We start from the raw sequence: 23,476 nt of genomic DNA, 5'->3' as shown, positions 1-23,476 counted from the left end.
TTTAATATAAAAGTTTTATCACTGGTATAATTTTAGCTTGAAATTGTGCAAGTCTACTCCACCTTTTTTAACAGAGAAATGGGTGAAAAATGTGAAAAATCATTAGGCACTGAAGTGCTTAATATTAAAAGATCTGCTTCTGTATCATTTCATGTTTATTTTTTTACCTCAGTAATTTCTGTATTGAGTTCTCTGTATCAGAAGTAAAATATAATTGTTTCTGATGACCAGCAATACCAGCCTAGCCAGGATCCTGAAAAATCAGTTGATCACTACTATATATGCATGTATTCCCTCTACATGTTTGGAAAATGAGTTAGCAAGTTGTCATAAAGCAGATGGGGTTAAACCCAACTCTCTGTGCTGGCTTAGGGCTTCTAACCTTCAACAACTCTGGCTGAACAATGGTTTTGTCCCCCTATTTGTTTTGGAGCCTGGTGGAGACCCCTTCAAGAGAATGCTGTTTTCAAAGGGTAGGTAGCAGGTGTCTTTGCTGGTTGAATACCCAGATATGAGGAAAGGCAAACTCATTCAACAGTTGAAATAAAGGATCTGCAACTAAAAGCTTATAAAAGCCATGAAGCTCTCTTAAGTTATAGAATAATTTTGAATGTGTCTCTTGTTCTGCATGGCAGCTCTTCCCCAAAGCTTTTCAATTTGTATCATAAAACTGCACCCTGCTTGGCATGGAGCAACAACACCATTTTGGAAGCCAGAGAAGCCTGTGGCCAAACTGGGGAATCAGGGAACATTTGCTTTCCCCTTTGTCCCATTATAATATCTGACCATGTCCTGACTGCAAGTCGGGACCTGAAGTACTTCTTTGTATATAAAACTAGAGTTCTACTCCAGTGTGTATATTAATTTATAAGTATGCATATAACAGAGGTATTAAGTATACTTTTGTAGAGTATTAATACAGAGCCATTCAGTAAAAAATGTGCTGTTTACATCTTCCCTCTGTGCAGAGCAAAGCCATAAGTCACAGTAGCAACAGTGCCCACAGATTATTAAAATGGCTGGTGCTTTGATCCTAATGATTTGTTTTACCGGTGCTGGAATACAAGCAAGTAGTCATGAGTGTAGCTCATCTTCCATTCTGCAGTGATTGCTGCTTCTATCAAAGGAAAAATGGGCTGGAATGGGACTGCAAATAGCTTGTTTGTAAGGATAAATGTTTTACTGGTACACAATGCTGAAGGCTGAAATCCTTCCTAAATGATCTTATGTTATTGCAAATTTTAATGATGTTATTGTGGGTGAAAGGCAGGTCTTGCAAATCTGCTCCTCACTTCAAAATCTGATTTCTACAGTTAGTAGTTTTTCTTTTGCTTGTGCTTATTAAGAAAATTGTTAAATTACATTAAATATTTATCTTTGCATTAAAACTTCTGAATCAGCAAGACACTAGAGCTTATTATCTAATCCCATTGAATTCAGTCTGACTCAAGAAAATCCTGAGGTATTTTGCAAAGTATAGATGGCATTAAATGGAATTAAGAGTTTTACTGAATTTGAACTTTATTATTAATTGTTTGCCTCACACACAAATGTCCAGTGTCTCCCATTTACCTGGTTGATTTTTTTGATTTTTTTTTCCTACACCTGGTTCTATACTTGTGCATACATTCAGAATTCTTCATTAGATTAATAAAAAGCATTCACAAAAAAGTAGGAGAATCAGTTTCTGTGTGGTCAAATCAATACTCATTCATTGAAAAATACAGGGTCAGATGTATTTTATCAAATTTTAATGCTTTTACTGCATTATCAAATGTAAAACCATTTACTGCACTGGATATTTGTGGAACTTCCCATTCTTGATGGGCCATCCCCATTCTTACCTAGGCACTTAATGCATGATTCCATATATTTGACCACATAGTTTTGTAAAATCCTGTATTATTGACTTTCGTTTTATTCAAAATCTATTTCAAAATAGTCTTAGTTCTTAATTATTTTAAATCTCTCTGTTTATTTATTCACTCTCAAAGATATTGCAGATCTTTCTTCAGTTACAAGAGCCTTTCAAACACATGGAAGATAAACTCTGTTTCCTGACACTAATGTTTTCATTTAGGCAAATAGTCTCCTTAACTCTAAATCCTCAAGTAGCACCTTGAAAGTGACATTCACACTGAGATCGTATGTTAACAAATAAACTGCTTGTGTAAAACATACTTGACTAGCAACCTCCCCAAAGGCCACTAATGAGCAAAGAGTACATTATTCCTGCAAAGGGCAGAAATAACTTATGTACAGAGCTCTACAAAATACTTAAGAATGAAAATTTAGAAACCAGGCCACATTCCACAAAAGATGTGAAACTCCTGAAGTCAGTCTAAGTTGCATCATTACCTTCTGTGAACAATTAATTGGAGCAGTTGCTGAGTAAATGCAAAAATTACTCTTTATGGTTTCTTTTTGATATTTTAGGCCTGAGCAAGTATGTTCACTATGATTGAAAACCCTATATAAGTCCTTCCTTCCCTGTAAACTGCACTTCAAATTTTAAAAGGAAAAAAAATGAAAGGAGAAAATAAAAGGACCAGGGTTCCCAGCCCATCATGTTGCTTTTGGTGTAGTTCTAAGATATGAAAAAAATATAAGCCTGAGGAGTTCCAGCTGTCCCAGAAATACTTTTCCTGAGGTACCAGCAGAGGGCAGTTAGGGAGGAGAAAGAGAACAAGGGATGTGTAAGACAGTACCTGTAATAGAAGTCATGCATAAATCAGTGCAATTAGTCCCAAATACAAATATCAGTCCGTATTTAAATACTGTGGTTTCAATTAAGGCTTTATGTGGAGGGAGATCCCAGAGTTTACACCTCACTTTAGTAATCAGAACCTTATCCCTAAGAACCCCTTAATAGGTCACTTCATCCTGAAGCTCTGTCTGGGTTTGTGGATGAAGATGCAGAAAGTTACCTCAACTGGAAGGATCTGTCTTAAATAATACCCTGAGGTAATTTTGCCAGACACAAAAACAGAGACTTGCTTTGGTTGTGATAGTAGTATAATAGTAGTTTATTAAAACTGAGGCAAAAGAATGATGCCTAGATATAGTGGCACTGTGGCATTAAATATTTCATGAACTCCCTACATAGAACTGTGGATGTTAAAATTTTATCTGCTCATGCAGATCAATAAATAAAAATATACTTAATTATTAAGCATCTCTCTTTATCACTTTAATTACAGAAACAACCTTTCTGGAGGCTGTTTAGCAGAAAAGCTGATTAGCATATCTAAACAAGTTTAAAAATCTTCTGGGAAAATACATGAATCTTTTTATTTAGTGCTTTAATAGGACCAAATTTGCATAGGTATACAACAAAATACAAAACAAAAAAGAAAAATAGAGAAACAGTAACCTATACAGCAAAACGTGTAGCTTATATTTTTCAAGAAGCTCAGGTGTGGGTAAACATATTTTGAAGTGTTTGGATAACCCAGGTCTAGAACTGCACTGGCAAAAAGGAATCACTGATAGTTTCTATTTTCAAATTGGAGTGAAAATCCTTGGATTTAACAACTGAGTACCTTGATTGGCACAATTGCATAATGAATACAAACATATACTCAGTATTTGACCTTGTAGAACCTGTCATTTGTCGATTGGTGCCACATAAGGGTTTCCACAATCACCAATGGGTTTCCACAGTCACTTTTTATCCCAAGAGCCAGTACAGGAGAATCAGTCTTATACACCAACTGTATTGGGAAGATGACTTCATAATGGCTTCTTTGCAAATGTACATACACACAGATGTGTGTGTGTGTGTGTACGTATTTGTCCTGGGGTGACTTTATGATACTGGTATCCCCAATCGTCTGGTTTATGTTATATATTAAATTCTGCACCTTTAAGACTGGCTCTGAGAGCAAGAGAGGGGGAAGAAGAAGCGCACAGTTTGTGTTAAGGAAAAACATCACTCCCACACAGCTCACTCCTGGACTGTGGTGTCTGCAGCACGGACAGACAGCGGGACAGAGCTTCTCTCTGGTTTTTAGTTAGTTTAGTTAGAACTGGTTAACTGGTTTAGTTAGAACTCCTCTGCTAGCTGAGGCAGAGGAGTTCCCTGGACCTTTGGTTTTTTTCCTTTTTTCTTGGATCTGTGCAAGCCTGCTCTGGACTGAACACCCAGCCAAACCCCGGGAGCTCACGCCTGTGGCCCACCGGGGCCTGGGCCTCGGCACTTTCCAGCGCTGGAGGGACTGATAAGAACCTGAGCAAGCCGAGCTACACCACATGAAAAAGACTTTTCTTCCTAGATTTGCCATCCCATTGAACAGCAAGAGGTTTTATTATTTAATATTATTCAATTTCTGTTAAACAGCTTTTTCCACTTCTCTCCAAGGAATTTTTTTCCTTTCCCGGACCAGCTGGGGGGGAGGGGGCATTTCCCTGGGGAAATCCCCATTTGGAGTTTTCCTCCCAAATTTGCCCTAAACTAGGACAGTATTTAAGCACATGCACACGCATTTATACACATCAATGCAGGCTCTTTATCCAGGCAAATCCTGTCAGTTCTTACAACTCTGCCTTTTCCATTGCCAAGTTTTCATCTTTGTGTCTTCTTTGTGCCTTTTCTTCCAGGAACTCAGTTCCTATGCCAGTGCACCAGTCACGAGCAGTCCCTTAACAAGTTTTTTTGCTAAAAAACTGCTTAGCTGCAATTATCTCCAAATGCTTTTCAGACCTCTGCTGCACTCTGTCAGCTGGTAGAAACCTCAAAATCTGAACCTTTTACATGGCTTTTCTGTGCCATCTTTCCTATTTCTCAACTCAGCTTGAAATTTCCTCTGAAGAGCATTGGTCAGTGCAGTACTCGACACGTTCCTACAACTGTACAAACTGGTACTGTAGAGATTTCTCTGTCAAACGACCTTTCTGGAAAAAACAACATGACATATAAAGCCCTGCAAAAATTGCATTCCACCTACTGCTGTAGAAACTAGACATCTGCCTAAATAATAAGTACACATAAGTAAAGGAGAAATACCTGTTGTCATTTTCACCATTTGATACTGATCTAGTGCACCTTTAGTCAATGCAATAATTTCCACAATATTGGAAGTGTGACTTTCCTCCTTGCATTGTTAAGGGTATAGCAAGTTTCATCATCCACTCGATTAGATTAGGGTATAGCTGAGAAGCAAATTATTCACATTTGGAAATTCATCTGTGGGTAAATGAACACCATGCCTGAGCTGACCTTAATAGGTTTATCTGTCCAATTGCTCTCAGTTAAAGCTAGGCAATTCTTGTGAATCAGGTTGTATTTACTATCTTAGTATCACCTCTGAATTATTGTGAAATTGACCTTGGTCAGAGATCCCAAATTATCAGATGAACAGAAGATAATTGTCCATTTCCCCCTGCATACTCAGTGATGTCTAGCTGAATGTGTAGTCATCAGTACACTTCAATTATGGTATTGCTCTAACCTATTTTGTTAGTGTTCTTCATTTTGACTTAATGTCATTCCAATTTTGGTAAAATTACATCAACAGCTCATTTGATCACATTAAGTCACTGTATCATCTCTATAAAGGTTTTATCCTGTTCATCCTAGAAAGTTCATTTGTATCATGAGAGCATTTGGTGAGAAATTCCTCTCCCATCAACTCTCTGTATATATATGCCACTGCAGTCCTGTAATCCCCTCTTCCCAGCACACCCCTTACAGACAGATGTTTTCTGATACAAAATTGTTGCAGAGCAAGATCTCTTACCAACCCTATTCAATGTAATTTGTAAAAAAGGACAGAATTATGTGCATATGTGGTGGCAAAGCTTTTGTGCTTGTGCTTGCCTAGTGCAGTACACAGTGTAAGCCACACTCGTGGTTCAGGAGGGCAGGACCCCATCACTGTTCAGTGTGGGTTTCTTCACAACCTGTATCTTATTTGATGGAATTCAGCCTTCTTCCTGCAATGTTGCCTTCAAGAGATGTCATGTTTTGTAATCTGCAATTACAGTTTGTGTGAGACTTACCTTTTCAGTGATGGCACAGTTTTCTGTATAAAATCCCACAGATAAGCCAAATCAGTGTATATAGGGTTAGGGTTTTGGAGGGTATAGAAACATATGTCAATCCCTTAAAATACAAGAATGTCTGAAAACTGCCTGGTTTGAGAAGTTAAAGACAACTCATTGTAGGCTCTTGCAGCATCTCCTTTCCTAGTTTATTCCCAGTTGTAGAGTCTTATTTCTTTTTCAAGATGCATTTTACTGAATTGGGTCATTCATGTAGGCATAAATCAGGTCATTGCAATTTATTTGTTATCTTGCAGGGAAGTTTGACATTTTGTCTCACCTTCCTGAGTATGTTATTTTATTAGGCTATCCTTCTAGCAAGTGATAGATTTCGCTGTCGTTTCGTTTTGCTTAACTACTCCTCCCTCAAGCTCTAATGACTTTTTTTTTTCTGTGTGTATTCCCCAGCCTAGGAATTTCTGAGTTTACTTGATATTTTTACCCTGCAGAGCTTCTTTTGCAATTCTTTAAATGTTAAAAAGGATAAATTTAAATCCATTGTACCTGGATTTGGCTTTGTTAGTTACTTCATAAGTTGATGCCTTTCGGTGGTTAGTTTCAGGGAATTTGTATTCTCCTGCTTCATTAGCTATTTTTCCCTCAGGTCAGACAGGCATTGCTTCATATTTTTGAAACACAATTGCATGACAGTATCTATTTCTCAGTATTCAGCAGATTCCAGCTCCCCTAAGGTGCCTGAGAGCTGTAATTAAAGATAGTGAATTTTAATGTCAGGGTTTTGCACCCAATGACGTAGCATCTCTGTGACAGCCCAGACAGTGTAGTGTTGTGGTGATTTACCATTGATTTGCATGTTCCCAGATCTCTTTGGTGACCAAGATGTGTGACAATCATCCTTGCTACTCCACTAGAAATCGCTGTGCTTTATGGACTGAATGCCAGGCTGTGTTAGGCACAGAAAAGTTTGATGGAACACACGCAGTAACCTGGCCAAAACCAGGGATGTGGTTGTATCGAACTGGACATAACCACACAGGGAATATGTGGTGACAGAGTAGCAATCCCTTAAGGAAGAATACAGGTCAGTGGGTGGAAACACTGCTACTGCTGAGCTCTTATGGTCCTTCTGACTCTGACTGGGGCAGGCTGAGAGCTGGACCACAGCCTGGCTCTGCATCCTGGAGCGCAGGTGGCTGTGCAAGACTGCAAGTGGTGAAATGGATGGGCTGTGGTGCCTCCCACTGAAATGGTTTTATTTAGCCCTATTTGATCATAGAACCGTAGAATGTCTTGGGTTGCAAGGGACCTTAAGGATGATCTAGTTCCAGCTCCCATGCCAGATCATGTACTTTATTTGCCCAGCTCTGCTTGCAAAGCGGGAGCTGAAAATGTTTAAATATTTCAAATGATTTCTGTATTTTCTTTGGAACTGCTGTTAATCCCTGTAAGCTGTTATGATTCAGAATTTACTGGCATCAAGCCCCTCCCAGATAAGTACTAAATAATATACTCAGAAACATGATTCATTCATATGCTTTAGAAAAGGAGCAATTCAGCTCATAGTCTTCCAGTTCAGTCCCTGAACATGAAAGATTACAATTACAATTGAGTTTGGCAATAGCTCTATTTTTTTTTTCCATTTTCTGTTTTCTCTTCTGTTTTTTCCTTTTCCTCTCTGTTCTCCTCTTTCCTGTTTCCATGCCCTTTTCCCCCTCCTTCTTTCTCTCCTCGGATTCACACCTTTTTCAATTACACGTGTAACACACACCTCCCTTTTTAATTTTGTCAATTCAAAATGTTTTTCTAACAGAGGAAAATTATGTCATTTCATCATGAGAAAAGTATGTCAAGCAGAGCAGATCCAGAGTTTATTCTTTTAAGACTGGAATTGAGAATGAAAAGCATAATAATTGATTTTGTTGCATCCGTTTCTTTTAAAATACCTCCCTGGTAGTTCTGATCTGACCTAAGACCAAAATTACAAGTGAGAGCTTAATATCCAGGGATTCAGGTCTGGTATTCTTCTTGCAAGCTGTAAATTTAAGTTTCTCAGGTATTTGCGACTAAAAGCGAGCTCTTAGTGTTTCTGTCTCCTCACTCCATGTTTTTTTCCTTCCCCCTGTTCACTGCATCATTAGTACTGTTTGTATTACTGTGTCGTTCTGGCATAAAGTAAGCAGGTTTTCATGCTGATGGTCTCCAAGGTCAGTTAAGTAGCATCCATACAAATGCTGCATTGAATTCAGGAGAATAAACTGAAGCACAGTTATAGCTACATACCAAAGGGCTGTAATGGGAACCAATAAAATTAGTCCAAATCAAGTTGTGTAAGTGGCTAGCTAGGAGTTAATCTTTCAGAACTAATAAATTCAGAATTAATATAGAATGGCTTAGGCCTCTTTTCTCCATATAATTAAGAACCCAGATTCCAAATTTTGATCTTTTAACACAACTGATTTTCAGAGAGCATAGTCCTGGCAACCTTTCTGAATTCAGGTATTGCTGCACTGCTGAATATCTCAAGCACTGTCTGTCCCTAAGGCTTCTGAGGAGGTTGCAAAATGTCTTTAATGTCTGACTAATTAATTTTACCTATTGGAAGAGTTTTCTCCCTCTCATTAATAGGAATAGCAAATCCTTTCCAGAATAAATGTAATATCCTGGTTTCAATGATACTACATGTCAGAGGGCACCAGTGGTTAATGAGACAAGATTTTGAAATGTTCTTTATTTTGTCTCTTTAAAATAAGCATATTTCTTTCCTTCCAGTAGCACTAGGCTTCCTAGTGAAATAGAAAACGGGATCATTATCTGTATCTTTTTTACCAATTTACAAAACTGTAGTATTACCTCTATACATCTCTTTTCCTGTAGGTGCAGTACAGTTCACTGAAACCTGTCTTCTCTCTGCCCCTCTTAGTGTTTTGATTTGTCATTGCTCTTACTCTGTTTCCAGTTGATAGCTTGAAGGATGGGTGTTTAAAACTGAGCAGTGTCCCAAAAGGACAATATGGGATATTTTCAGATATTATTTTCTGCTATATGTTATGTTATAGTTGAGGTTACTGACAAAGCTTTTTCTGACTGGTTGTATTTCTGTTCAGAAAACTGCAGTCTTAGAGCCCTGACAGTTAATTTTGGTGTGTACTAATTTACATTTATCAATATGAACACTGAACCTGGACCCTTTCCCTGAATCTTCTTTCAGGGTATAACATAGATCTGCTCAGTCTTTCAGTAATGCATGTTTGACTGAAAAAGTACCAGAAGCCATATAACATCTATGCTTGCATGACTACTCATGGTCCTTAAATAACCAGGTATAAAATTCAGGGTCTGATGCTTTTGCTTTTTTTGATCTTCATGTCAACTACTTCAGCTCTTTGAAAGTTATGCCACATTTAAATTTTCAAGGGAATCTATGGAAAGCAAAGAAAATGTAAAAGGTGAAGTAGATATGACAGAGTAGTTTTGTAAACATTCTGCCAAGTCACAGTCCCCTTTTTCTTACTTGATTCTCTAAGTTTCAGTTTCTGTAGAACCAGCTTGTGTATCCAGTTGCATGTTTCTCTCCCTTTATCAATCTGCCTCCAGCAGGACAGTGCAGGCAGTTTCCTTTTGTGTACCAAGGACACTCTGGCCAGCTTTAAACAAAACAAGTCAAAGATCCTGAGGTTGCCTGAGGCTGAGGACATGACACTGCCCATGTCCTCGTGTGTCAGTTTTCTTCCTCCCAGCACAGACTGGTGATGCCCAAACTGCATTTGGGAGCAGTGTCAGGCACAGCTGGACCCAGTGATGTCCCTGGGAACTCTGGGGGTGCTGGTTGGCAGGAGCCAGCGGAGCAGCAGGGAAGGTGCTCACAGATCATGTCTGTGGCCATGACCCATTGCTTCAGCCAGTGTCACAGGCCTATTTCCTGCTATAAACAAGACCCAAATGTCTGAGCAAGCACTACGAAGAAAAAGAAAACTAGTTCTCACTTTTCTTCTTTTGAGTGAGTTTAAATTACAAAGGAGGAAAAGTCATTAGAGCAGATCCCTTTCCTACTGAAATGCCAGGCTAGGAAACAGGGCTGGAGTCTCTGATGCATGTGATTCACCCCTGAGGCAGGACAAAACCTTCTTTTCATTTTCTGACTGTAATTTAAGTCCCTGGAGGGCCAAACCCTTGACACAGCTTCAGAAGCTGGGAAGCTGCTCTGCTTTCTTCTGCGTGCTGCCATGATAGCCCTGGGTCTTTTAGAGCAGCTCTCTCACACCCCTGTACCATAAAGGATTATCCTGGTGGTGAGAGAGTTCTTGTCTGCCCTTCTAGGTCACTTTTTCCCTGCTGTGTCTCAGTAGAGCAGGATGAGCAGAATGAGGCCAGCAGGCTTAGCTGTTGGATTTGTTTCTCATAAATAAAGTGAGGAGTGGATGGGAAGACTAGAGGGGGTTATGTTATAAAACACCACTAAGCCATTAAACTGCTCACTTACTGGAGAGTGAGACCTTTATATTAGCTAAGCACTTTGTTTTGTGTGATAGAAGGAAAAGTATTCCATATATCTAAATTTTATTTTTATTCTGAAAGCTATCAGCTACAATTTTTGAGGTGTGTCAGGGGATAACATGATGATCTTTGTTATGCAAGGGGTGTCATGAGTGTAAAAAGATTCCCTTCTTACCTTAATTATCAAGCTCCAATAGCATGTGAGAGTTAATTTCTTGGTCCCGGCAGCTTGAATCAGATTATCACAGGTATGGGCCTGAATTCTGGTGAGCTACCTAATGAGAGTATGGAGCTATTCTGGCTGAGGCAACAGAAAGTACTAAGCTCAGAAGACCCCAGGACACCCCTCCTCTCTAGAGTTCATGTACTTCCCTCTAAAAAGCAGCCATATGGGGCCCCATTCCGAGGGGGTACATGATCCTGCTTTACTCTTTCATAATGTAATGGTTGCATTTACTCAAAAAGGAGATGTGGGAGGTTCAAACATAAAGACAAGTGTCCTGACTGTGGAGGTAAGGTATTCTGGGTGCAGAATAACAGTGGGGGCTGTGCCACTGTGTGACTGGGAATGTGGGAGTCTCGCCACCAGAAGGAGAATCCAGGCTGCTGGAAGTATGACTTACTGCTGTCTCTGAATTTCTGCAGAGCAGAAGATGGAGCTGTAGATACAAGAGTGCCTACACTTGTTTACACTTCAGAAACACTGCAGTAGAATTCAGGCACTGGATGGGTTCAGGCATCTCCCAGTTGCATAATTGCTGCCAACATTCAACTTAGACACTTATGTTCTACCCAAGTAAAATTCTAAGTAAAATTCCTTTTTAGTCTTTGTTTGTTCTTACCCCAAATCAATTAACTGCAGCTCCACAGAGTTTGATTTTCTAATCCAGCCATGCTTAATCACTGATGTAAAACAAGACTTTTTTTTTTCCCCTCTCGGATTCTTTCCTAATGATTTCTTGCCCTCAAAGTGTGTGCCTGAATTCTCTGCATCCATTTGTAAGGGCTTTCCCGCTTCCAGAAGTGTTTAATCAAAGAGGATGCTATCAGCAGGTGGTTAGCATCGAATGTCAGAAGCTACTTCATTTCTGACATCTCTTGGGGGAAAAAAATATTTTATTACCATGCAAATGATGCTAGTCTTCCTTTCCAAGATCCATTGTCACATGATGTAACATATGGTACACAGAACTGTGCTCCCAAGATTTATGCAGTAGAGTGGACACAGCTCTGCTTTCTTTTCAGCCCTTCAGTTTTTCTTTAGGTTGTGTCAGAAATATCATGGTGCCTTTAATAGCCTATGCCAGACAAAAGAGCCAAGCAGCTTCAATGGGTGCTATTATCTTTCTGAAATATGTCTGGGATGTGAATTATTTAGTTGATACTTGGAGTGGCCATCTCTTGAAATACACCAAAAATATTGAAACTGCTGGCCTCTCCTGGGAATTTTTAAAAGTTCCAATCATGGTATTTGGAACTCAAATTTTCCACGAGCCGTGAAACCCTGTAAGTAGACTAGGGTAAACCTCATCTGATTCATCAGAGGACTGGAGTAGAGTTCAGTGACATCCGTGAGACTTCAGGATATGTCTGGAATTAAGCATATGTTTGAGTGAATTATTAACCTCAAGTGTATGATCAAGTGCTTTGCTGACTCAGGGACAAGACACTTCTTGCAGCTTGTTGTTTTCCACTTTGCCATCTGGGAAGAAGCAGTTTGACAGCATGTGGGCTGTGTGAGACATTATTGCATTTCTGAAAGGGTATTAACAGCTTTGAAGTTTCCAGGTTCTCTGAATCAGGTATTTTTTCTCTTGCAGATCTAACTGGGGTAGAATAACCTCACTGTAGTCTCTGAAAGCAAACTGACCATGCCAAGGCATTTTGGCAGGTTAGCAATTAATCTATGCCTAATTAAAATAATCCCATGTATTAGAGGAGCTACTAAAGATGCAGGTGGAAAGCTTTACAGAACCTGCAGGTTTGGGAGCATGAAATTGCCTCTTTCAGATATTCCAGAAAGTCCCTTTTGAGCAGCTGGACAACTGTAAGGACCCAAATTTGTAAACACTTTTAATCTGAGTCATATCTTCACTAGACCCATTTTCTGAGTTGGGGGAGCACATCCATATTTACATGAAATAAATATTGTTACAGGCTGTTCAGTCAACAAAGTCTCTTGCTTCAGACAGGTAATGCAAAGGAGTGGGTAATACAGACTTATTACTGCATTTGTGGGGGAAGTACAAGTCATCCTGATTTCTCAGTATTCTCCAAGTGATTTTAACTGCCCAAAAATACTAGAAGCTCACCTGAAAAATCTTCCATAACACCCCCCCAAACATGTTCAGCACACAACCCTACTTCTCCAATCCAGTACACTTTCAGTCTGCCATCAGTTGACTTAAAAGCCATTTCTGTGCTGTTGTGCTGCTTTTCATTTTTCATGAATGCATACAGAGGAATAAAAGTTTATTTTAACAATATTTCTCTATCAGTACTCTTACATTTTTTTCATTCTTTTCCAGTGACAAAATGTTCCCAGCCTTTGGATTTGGAGCAAGAATACCCCCAGAATACAAAGTAGGTGCCTACTAATTTCCTTGAGTTATGGGGCACAAAATAATGGGAGAAATGGAGAAAGGCAGGGCAGTGGCATATGGGAACAGCTCCTCTGCTTGTTTTCATCTTCTGGCTTTCTCACCCAGTGATACCTCACTGAAACCAGAAATCAGGCAGGGCTAGACTTAAAATAATTGTTTGATGACACCCAAAATATTTTATGATATTGGCAAAGCTTTGTTATTGGATTCTAAGAGGAGAAATGATGTTTTGAATGTCCCGTGTCAAACATCATCCTGAAAATAAAGACAGGAAGAATTTTGCTCTGTGGCAAATTTCTGTGTCAAGGTGGACACAGCCAATACCAGGATGAGAAACACTAGAGCATATAGCCATACTAGAGAGAAGTGGTATTTATAAACACCCCACACCCCCCACTCCCAAAAAAAAAGGAAAAAAAACATGAGTGATCTGCAATGATGCTGCAATTCTGAGCATAAATATGCCATCTGGTGGGGTTGTGGAGTGAAGAGTGAAGTAAAAGAAGGAGCATCCAACAGAGAAAGGCCCAAGAAGAAATAAGTGGAAATTCAAATCCTTTGTTTCACAGAGGTTGTGTGGGCAGAAAAGTAGTTCTGCACAGATAAGTGACCAAAATCTAGGTGGGGACTCTGCAACTCAGATGCTGTCTGGAAAGGAGAAGTATTAGCCATCTAATCATGCAGACTTCATCCAGTATCCCTGTGTGCCCTGTTCTGGGTTGTGTCTCTGGGCTGTGGCTGAGGTAGGGAAGTGAACACTAGCCAGGTAAGAATTTCTTAGAGGGATTGTGTGCATTCAGCATTGTAAGGCATGAATCAGCAGGTGAAAAAAAACACCACCAGTGTGTTCCTCACAGCTTGTAGGTTTGATAGCTGCAGAAGGATAACTGTAGTAAGGTACAGCAAATTTGATACATGTCTTGCAAACAGATGTCTAAGGTAAGTTAATGGATGTTTTATCAACATTGCTTTCTAAGCTTGTCTGTGCCTGGCAAGGCATTTTGCCTTGCTTTGTTCCTCAAGGGAACCAGCATTAATGCTTTCCAAAGTCAGAGACAGCTTCCAGAGCTTTGATACATATTTTAATGTGGTATTACGAGCTCAGAACATCTGTGTCTGTTGTATGTTTTTTCCAACTGCAGCAGCTGACAACCATCACTGCTATTTAAGGTGGTGTGCCAGGGGCTGCTTGTTCCATCACCTGTGAAGTGACCGTCAGCGCATAGGAGAAAACTTACAACTTTTCCAATTGTAGAGAGCCATCCTTATCTACCTTGAAGGAAGGTGTTACTGTGTCAGCTGAAGTATTTTCAGTGGTTTCCTGGTGACAGAAGTATAATAAAGATCCCAGCACAAAGCTGCTCTTCACAGCCAAAATAATCAGCTGGTAGCACTGATGCTTCAGATCACATTAACCTTTTGGCAACATCCCAGTTTTGTTATACTCCAGTATCATCCTTCTCACCTGATTGTGAGAGCACATTTCAGGTGCTAGCTGGAAAACAGATGTCTTGCCAGAAAGTAACTTCAGGGGTCTGTGTAACCAGGTATTCCTGCAATCACCAACACCAATCTATTTTCCACTTTGGCAGAGTTAGCATTTGGATAATTTCCTGACAAATACCCTTAAGAAACTCTGAGACTTACATGGAACTTAGTAGTCCATACATGAATGAAGAGTCTTATCCTGTAGTATGAGCTCTCCTGAACAGTCTGTCTGTTTCTAATTTCTCAAAGCAAGAAAATAAATGTGACTCAGGACCTTCAGATTTTGAAAAGTTTGGGAAAGTAAGGGTAAACTTCAGAAGATGGGGCTGCTTCCTTGTGGGTTACATATGTGTGACTAAATCAAACAAGTCCCAAAGTAAGTGGAGATGCAGGTAAAGGCCAGAACATCTTTAATCTCTGCTATGGAAACTTGTGACAGAAAATGACAAAGACAAAATGACATGACATCAGTTCACAAATATAATAAAACTTTGGAAAAGACAAGAACCATGTTGCAGGGGGACTAACTCTTCTGTGCAGCAGATGGGGACAAATAATCAGCTTGGTGTCTGTCACGGGCTCATCCAGCTGGAACTGCATGAGGAGTTAACAGTCATCTGTGCTGTTGTTCAGTCCCTCCCTGTGATACTTTACACAGTCCATAAAGGTATCTGGCTTCATAAATAAGCTATATCAATACTTTTGAGTCCCTGCTTGGCTTTGACTGCACTTTTAAATTGAAAGATAAATCCTTTAAGAGTGAAGAGTCAGCTTCATCTTGATGCCTTAAGTCAAGACCAATAAACCTGAAAATCCTTCAGTAATTTAGTCTACACTGGTATGAAGTTAATTCAAACCCAACAATGTGTTTGATGTTTGATGTGGAACATAGCAAAGATGCAGAGGAAACAGAGAAGATAAAACTAAAAGTAACAGAGACTGTAGAAAAACGTCCTCCCAAGCTTCTTCCTTAATCTCTTATTTCCTGCTGCAAAAATATGGTAGCACTCTAGACACCACAGCAACAGTGCAGATCTTGTGCTCTTCAAATTATATTTTCATGTTTTCAGTCACAAGTATTACAAGTCATACATACCATACATTTTTTTTTATTAAAGGAGAGCAGTGCCACTACTGTAACAATTTATATCTTCAAATTTAGGTTGACTCATTATGAGAAATTTAGGTGGAATCATTATGACAACTTCTAAGTTCTGACCCCATCATGTGGATAAATCAGCTTCTCATTAATTTAGGGTGTCTGTTTTCAAGCCTCCAGTCCTAATGAAGTGATCTAACCTGCTCATAGCATGTTGGTCTCTGCACTCCAGCATCTGGTCTTTTATTACTTTCAGTGGACAACAAATTGCTAGGGCCATGGAAGAAATTACTCCCATTGCCAAGGGTTCCTAAGTAACCATGGAGCCCCCATACAACCTAAACAACATAGCTTCCTTCCTCAACTATGTCAGTGTCTATCTCTGCAGGCTCTTCATAAATCTCTTGATGTTGTACTTCTTTAAAACTTGTTTTTATTTATGTTTTCCACAGAATTTCCATTTCAAGAGCACACTGTTATTTTGTGTTGACTTTATTCTCCCTCCTTTCAGCTCCAAATGACACACTTCAGCTGTTAGTAGAAAACCAGCAGTTTCTTAGTGGCATAAGCAATCTGTGGGAGTGAAGGAAGCAAGACATGCGATATATATCATTCCTCATCAGTCTAGAGATCTTTCATCTAATATCGTTGACAATATGATCTTCTTCCACCAAGACCTGACAAACACATCACCCTGCTCCTTGATCTAAATAAACCTCTGAGAGAAATATTTCCTTTGTGAGTTTCTGTCATAAAAAAGTTGCAGAATGTTGGGGAGTTTTTTCGGTTGTTTTGGGTTTGGTTTTTTTTGCAATGAAAGGAAGGATCTGAGAAGTTTGATATAAAGTGAAGAGGTGGTAGATAATATGGACTCAGACACAGCTGTGAAAGGTCACAGTGAAGAGGAGGAAAGAAAGCAAACCACACACACTGACTTCTTAGCAGGCAGGACTCAAAGGAGCTGAAAAACCACACAGCAGCACAGAACTTACTTTTAAAATGAAAAGCAAGTTCAAACCGTGTCAGCCCCATGACGGGTGGATTGCCATTAATGAAGGCCTGTTTCCTGAAGGAGAATTGCAAGCTGACACCTGAATAGGTACTAAACAACTTGCCGTTTGTTTTAAGAGAGTCTTGGTTATTTCTGTACTTTTAGTGAAAGCTTCATTCCCTGCTTTTGCCATGAATGTGTGCTGGAGGCAAGTTCACTGCAGTTACAGACACAGTGCAGCATCTTTACAACCCTGCACTGGTTTGTTGGACAGGTGAGGGACTTGAGAAGTGCTGGGGTCTTTATGATTCCTGCACTTTTCAGGAGATTGATGGCTACAATATGTGCAAACCTGACAAAAAAAGCATGTGTAACAGACCAAGGAACAAAACAGAATTAGTCTCCTTATCCATGCAAGTTGGATTTAAACATGGAAACTTGGGCAGCATGCACAAAAATTAAGTATAAAGGGAAATACATGGCCCAGCTTTGCTGAGCAGAAATGTGTACAATGTATCTTAGTGAGAAACACAAGCTGTCCAGCTCCCAAACTATTTGATTAATGAGCATCCGGAAAATAATAGCTTTGACCAAATTCATTAAAATTCATTAGTGTCTTAAGCTTTTGCAAAATATGCCAAAGCTAATATTTCATATAAATATTCATAAATAATATAAATAATGAAATAAAAAATCATATAAATATTCATAAATATTTCATATTTCGTTTTCTGACTGGCAGTGGCTTAATAGCGTTCAGTTTATTCACGGATAAGTGTCCAACATAGTGCATTTTGGCATTTACACTTGTATGCATCTATTGTTCATGGACTTTTGACAATCTCTATTTAAACTATTAAGAAAGCATTCTTAAACATCTGAATTTGTCAGAATGTTTGTCAAATAGTCCTAGTACCATCACCATAGAGGAAAGCTGGAGCTATCTGGGACATGGAGGTTATTTTCAATGAATTCAGCAATCTAGAGAGGGGGAAAAAAGGATTACTAATTTTCAGAATTCAGGCATCCATATTCAGCATTTGAAAAGAAATAAAAAACATAGCTTTTTATTTTAAAAAAATGGAATTTCAGTTAAAGGGTTTTAAAAATAGTGTAGGCCAAACTAGAATTACAAGTATCAATGAAACTAAAAAAAAATATTATTTTGCACAGTTCAAAAGCTTTCCAGCAATTTGCTTTATCAACATTGGGGGATTTATTATTTTTCAGATTCCTAGGTAGGATTTTTGTTTGTGATTTGAGGTTTCTGTCTGAATTCATAAAATATTTTTTTAAGAAATCTCAAAAAATCTCAGCTAGAAAATTCTCCGTTTCCTTTCAGCCTTAGAAACATTTTTAGCAAGGGCCATGCTATGAGGATGAATTTCATGGCATCCCAATATGAGGGAAAAAATCAATGTGATTTTTCTACAAAAGTGGCTATAAACATGTGGAAGTATCTTTATGGTTTTTCCAAGAGTCTCATGGGTGCCATCACATTGATGGAAAACTGCAGATGTTTGTCACTGTATATGTACAGATAGTGAAGGCATTGTACAGTGGTAAAAAACAACATTTCTACAACGTGTCTTAGCAAAAAATATTATGAACTGTTTATTTAATTGTCATGTCCTCAGAAGTGCTCTCACTGTAATCTGTATCATAATGGATGGTAGAGCTAGTTAATTTGCTTGTTAAAAACCTCAAAGGAATTACCTGTGAAATAGTACATTCCTGGTGTAGGAAGTTCCTGGACAGCTGTGGTTTAACAATCCCATATCCATGATGGTGTCTGATAAAGAATGTACCTGGAGCCCTGCAGAGGGAAAAGATTAATACAGAGCCAAGTGCAAATGAATGCAAGTGTTCTTGAATGTCTTTAGCTGCAGGCTTTGAGTGCAGTTCTGTGCAGCAGCCCAAGTAACACCAGGCTGATCCCATGTAATCACCTCAGCATGCTAGCATTTCTCTCTCCTTCCCTTTTATGGATTGATTTCATGGATCAGTGTTAAGAGAGGAGGAATGAAATATGTTTGAAATTTAGTCTAGGGTCTGTGACACACTCAGGGTGTTGTGAGGAGGACATTCCTTAATGTGAGACTGACTTCCACCACAGACTGTGGTCTGCAGTTCTTGGCCAAGTTCTCGATGCCAGGTACTGTTGTAAAGCAGTGGTTCTGTATTTGTGTGACTTGACACATTCCAGGATTTCCTGACTGTTAGATTGATCCACAGCACAAACCACCTTAGTAAATTATATAAATATGCCTGCTTCTGAAGAGCCAAGTGTCTTCTTGTTTCCCCTGAGGATTTCTCAGTCTTCAGCATCTTAGGTGTTCAAATTTTGCCTCCTTTTTGTCATTAGTTTATCAGTTCTGGGAGTGTCATTCAAGGGCTGTGTCATACAATATCAGGAAGATGCCATTGAGTATATCAGCTTTTGGTTCTCTGTCATCAGCATGGTTTGTCCTCCAGTCATAAAGCCCTTGCATGCTTAATTAGAAAAAGAAAAAAAAAATAAAAAAGGAGGTAGACTCATCATCTTGCACTGTTTAGCAAAACCACTGAATGTTTGATCCAAACCACCTTTTGACATGGATGAGCTTTACATGGAGTCCTATCAGATATCAGCCCAGCTTTAGTAAGGCCTTTAGTTTGTGGTCTAAGTCTGAAGTCTCTGCTGGTTTGGACACTCTTGAGTTCTGGCCACCACAGGGAAGTCAGCAAAGGGGCAGGTTGAAGCACAGTTGGCTTTGCTTAATAGAGTAGGGGATGAGTTTTGAGCATTTGGAGAAGCTCTGCTTAAAAAATATATGCTTGCCTTGGGTTTCCTGTTTGTGAACCATTACTGAGCTGCTCAAAGAACTTCTCTCCTTCACATTATACTTAAATCTTGTTTAAATTGTGATATATTGCTCAGAAAGCATAGGAAACAATCCAGTGCTTCTGCACATTCATTGTGTTTCCTGTGCTGCCTTCAGGGTACATTTTAACACTGCTCTTTGTGAATCAGGATGACAATGTATGAGGGCCATTTGCTTTAGGATAGCAGCCGATGCTCAGACAGTCTTATTTTTTGGATTTTTGTGCACACTGACTTGGGCTTTCATTATTGGCCTGAACTGTTGTCTGCGTTTTTTGTAAATAATAGCATGGGTGCCATAGCTCTGAACCAGATAAATTGTTTGCATTATGTGATTCTGGAAGAGGTATGGCAACAAAAGCATCCAAACCATGCTTGCATGTGAGATTAAAAAACTGTATTTATAGCTTTTGAAAAGATTTGGATTTTCCTTTAGGTATAATATCAAATGCATTTGGAATAAAGAAATAAAATCACTGAAGAGGCACAGAGGTGGAAGAATCAGTCTGCAATACATAAACAAGCATTGCCATCCTTCTTGCCTTGATAATACAGTTAATGCAAAATACAGAAACCCTAAAGGAAAGAAAAAGGCTAGTGAACAACAAAAAATATCATTGAGTGAAAACTCCCATAACAGTTCTTGACAGATGCAATTACCTTTGGCCTGCAGCTGATCATGAGGCTGGCAGATACCAGCTGGGCAAAGTGCACTGAGAGACATCCAGAGCAACCAGGCAGAAGGGCTCTGGAGCACCTCTGAAGTGTATCTGGCAGGCTGATCTTCTGTGCTGCTTGGTGAGGAACATAAATAGTGACTTCCTGCATTATCTTCCGTGGCCAAGTAGGATAGACTGAATGGACCAAGCAAAACCCTCTCTAAGACTGGTGCTTGGTGTCGACATGCTGAATGCCTGGCTGGGCTGAGGCAGCTGCAGAACTCTCAGTGAGGTTTTGCTTCAGTCCTTTCCCATCGTGGTAGAAGTACTGCTTTATTTAACCTCGCAATATTGGCAGGCATCACTGTGGTAAGCAAGACTAGCACATGATGGGGAAATTAATTTTCTCTATGAAGAACTCTCTTTGGCAGTAATTAGCCAACTTAGACCACTTGTCTTTCACAGAAGCTTCTCTGCAGTCACATATTTGATATACGTGTCCCTTAGTCATAGACCAGTTTCCGTACTCTGCTGTCAAGATATCTGAACCAGAAAATGAAGCAGAAACATCCAACAAACAAGTCTCTTCCTGCAAAGAATCCTGGTTCCATTGTGCAGGAGGTTGCTTTCCATATCTCTAGGACTCTTGGAACTTTTGAAGATCCTACAGAGACCAATAAAACTTTAAATGTGTATAATTGCAGTTATATAAATGCCTTCTTAAATCTGGGATGATACACCTAAATTCAACTTTAAGTTATGCAAATTACCTGCTAAATTCTCAGCCACTTTTTGCAAGTCAAATATATACACACATATATATATATATATATATATATACATATATATATATATATACACACACATATATATATACAGACCTTATGCATTGCAAGACAAAATCTGAGTTTTTTCATTCAAGAAAAATTAAGACAAACAGAATTGAGAGGCTGGGCTTCAGAGCCAAAGAGATTAAAAGAAATTGAGACTTTTCAGTGATCTAAGAAAGAAATAAAAAGGAATATGAAAAAGAAAAGTGCAGGCAAGAATAAAACTTAAGGAGGAATTTTGGAATTGGAGACTTACAGTGCCTAACATTATTTAAGCTTACAAAAGTCTTGGTTTATTTTCCCAGGGCACTAAAGACAAAATACTTTGTTTTGTTGGAAAATCAGCAACTTTGTTGTACTCACAGTGATTTCTTTTAAAAAAAACAACTCTGTGGGATTTAATGATAGATTGAGAGAGAGAGAGATTGGAATATTCATGACATGCGAGGAAAACCAAGCGTCTTCAGGAATTTTATTACCCCCCAGACTAATCTAACTCTTTAATCAACTTGGACTCCTTACACTTCTTACACTACTATTCCACAACAGATCCTTGATTTCTCTGGAGATTTCCCCATACTCCTTGGCCTTAGATGAGGAACTGTTCACACAGTGAGGTCAGGATGCAGAAGTGAGCTGAGTTTCTGCTGTCAGTGCTGTATCACAACCTGTCTTCTCATTCCTGCAGTCTGAGATGCTGAGGTAGGGAGAACTGGCACCTAAATCGCCTCAGCAATAGACTCCTCTTCTGTACCCAGCACTGGTAGCCCAATCCTGACACCATGTTTATATGACTTTTTTTGTGTATTTGGGTGGGTTTTCTTTGTGCCTTATTTTGTTTTGTTTGTTTTGTTTTGTTGTTATTGACAAGTTTGATTCCAGGTTTCCTACTTTGGTTCTTTGGGGAGCTCCAGCTGGGACTGTATTTCACACTTAATGGCTGAAAGCTTGAATGGTCTCAGGCTTACCACAGAAAAAATGTCAAGGATATTTTAACCACAAGTCTTCTTGGAATAATTTTTCTGACAACAGTCTTCTTTTCTTTCCATTTAACTGCAGGTCTCTCATGACTTTGCAATCAATTTCAATGAAGACAACCCAGAATGTGCAGGTAACGCTCACAGTAGGACAGACATAGTTTTGCTGTGTGCAAAATGTGCATTTTTTATTGTATCACCTGAGTATTATTCAAAGTGGTTTTATTAAAGAAAGCAGCTAGGATTTTGGGACCTGCCAAACCATTGAGCTTAACTTTAGAAATCTTGGAAAGTGCCATATATTAATTTCCTGAAAAGTAGGTGGACATTCAGCACTTAGACTTCCTATAATCACTAGCATTTCTGAGAACTGAACTAATTGAAAATCTTCAGCTACCTCAACATCATAGGTTGTGCAGCTAAGAAGGGCAGGATATGAAAAAGCAGGCTGTGAACCTCTGTGATCAAAAATTCCCTCAGTGTAGAGCCAGTTCTTTGACCAGACCTATAGCCTGCTGGAAGTCAAGGGCAGGAAAGCAGCTGATGACTGCTGTGGTAGAGAGAATCCTACTTTCCTGAGAGCAAATGCAGCAGGAGGCTACAGTGTAAGATGTTGCTATGTTCTTTGTTAACAATCATTGATGTTAATAATCATTAATCCTTTGTAATCAGAGGCCAGATTTATGTAGATGTTGCTGTATGTCTTGTATTTGTAAGTGAGATCTGCAGTGACTGATGCTGTCTTTGTAAAATCTCCTGCCCCAATTCACACATTTTGTAAAAGGCAGGAAAGCAACCTCTAAACAGAGTAACAGTTAAGAGTCTTGTTTGGGTGATCATTGTCTAAAATCCACAGGTTGTTACTCTCCCTCATCTTTCTGCTTCCATCCAAGTACTGAACTGGATATTTCAAAATGCTCTTCCTGTTCAAATTTTCTAGCTGCTCCTTTTAGCCCTTCTCAGGCTTATTAGTGGCTTTCTTTTGGGCATGGGCAGCAAACATGTTCAGGATGAAAATTAAGATGCTAAGAAATGAAGTGAGGAAGAGAGGACAAGCAATTCAAGGGAAAGAGACATTAAAAGAATTCAGAATTCATGTGTCTTAAATGCAAGACCTGGTTTTGGTTCAGTGGGTATTCCTGCTTTGTTGTTGCACTTGAATTGTTGGACTCCCCCAGCCTTTGCAGGTCATATGCTTGAAATGCAATTGGGCATAAGTCCTACAGCTGCTTGATGTGCTCACACAGCTTTTTACATTAAGGAGTCCAAAGAAGCAGAAGTTATATGTATGCATCTAGAAGTGCCTATAAGCTTGTAAGCCAGTTTGATGTTGAGACTTCAGTGTGGGGATGGGGTGGGGAAGCAAAAGAGACCTCAGAATTCCATCTGGACCATCATATTTCATAATGTGTCATTAAAACAGTTAACAGTGGTCAGCATTAGGTGATAACATATTTATGCATGTAGTG

General features: G+C 39.2%; 1 protein-coding gene across 1 annotated transcript in view; it reads left to right on the top strand.

The window, feature by feature from the left end:
- The window catches only part of CPNE4 (copine 4), a 225,848-nt gene that overhangs the window by 189,911 nt on the left and 12,461 nt on the right, over positions 1-23,476 (top strand). The window contains exons 13-14 of the mRNA XM_058831839.1: positions 13,026-13,080; positions 22,090-22,141. Coding sequence (XP_058687822.1) covers positions 13,026-13,080; positions 22,090-22,141 — 107 coding nt within the window. The remainder of the gene's footprint in view (positions 1-13,025; positions 13,081-22,089; positions 22,142-23,476) is intronic.

This window comes from Poecile atricapillus, chromosome 2 (genome assembly GCF_030490865.1).
Source record: "Poecile atricapillus isolate bPoeAtr1 chromosome 2, bPoeAtr1.hap1, whole genome shotgun sequence".
NCBI classification, from domain to species: Eukaryota; Metazoa; Chordata; class Aves; order Passeriformes; family Paridae; genus Poecile; species Poecile atricapillus.
The sequence above is the reverse complement of the archived record's forward strand: the minus strand, read 5'-3'. Positions and strand labels throughout refer to the sequence as shown.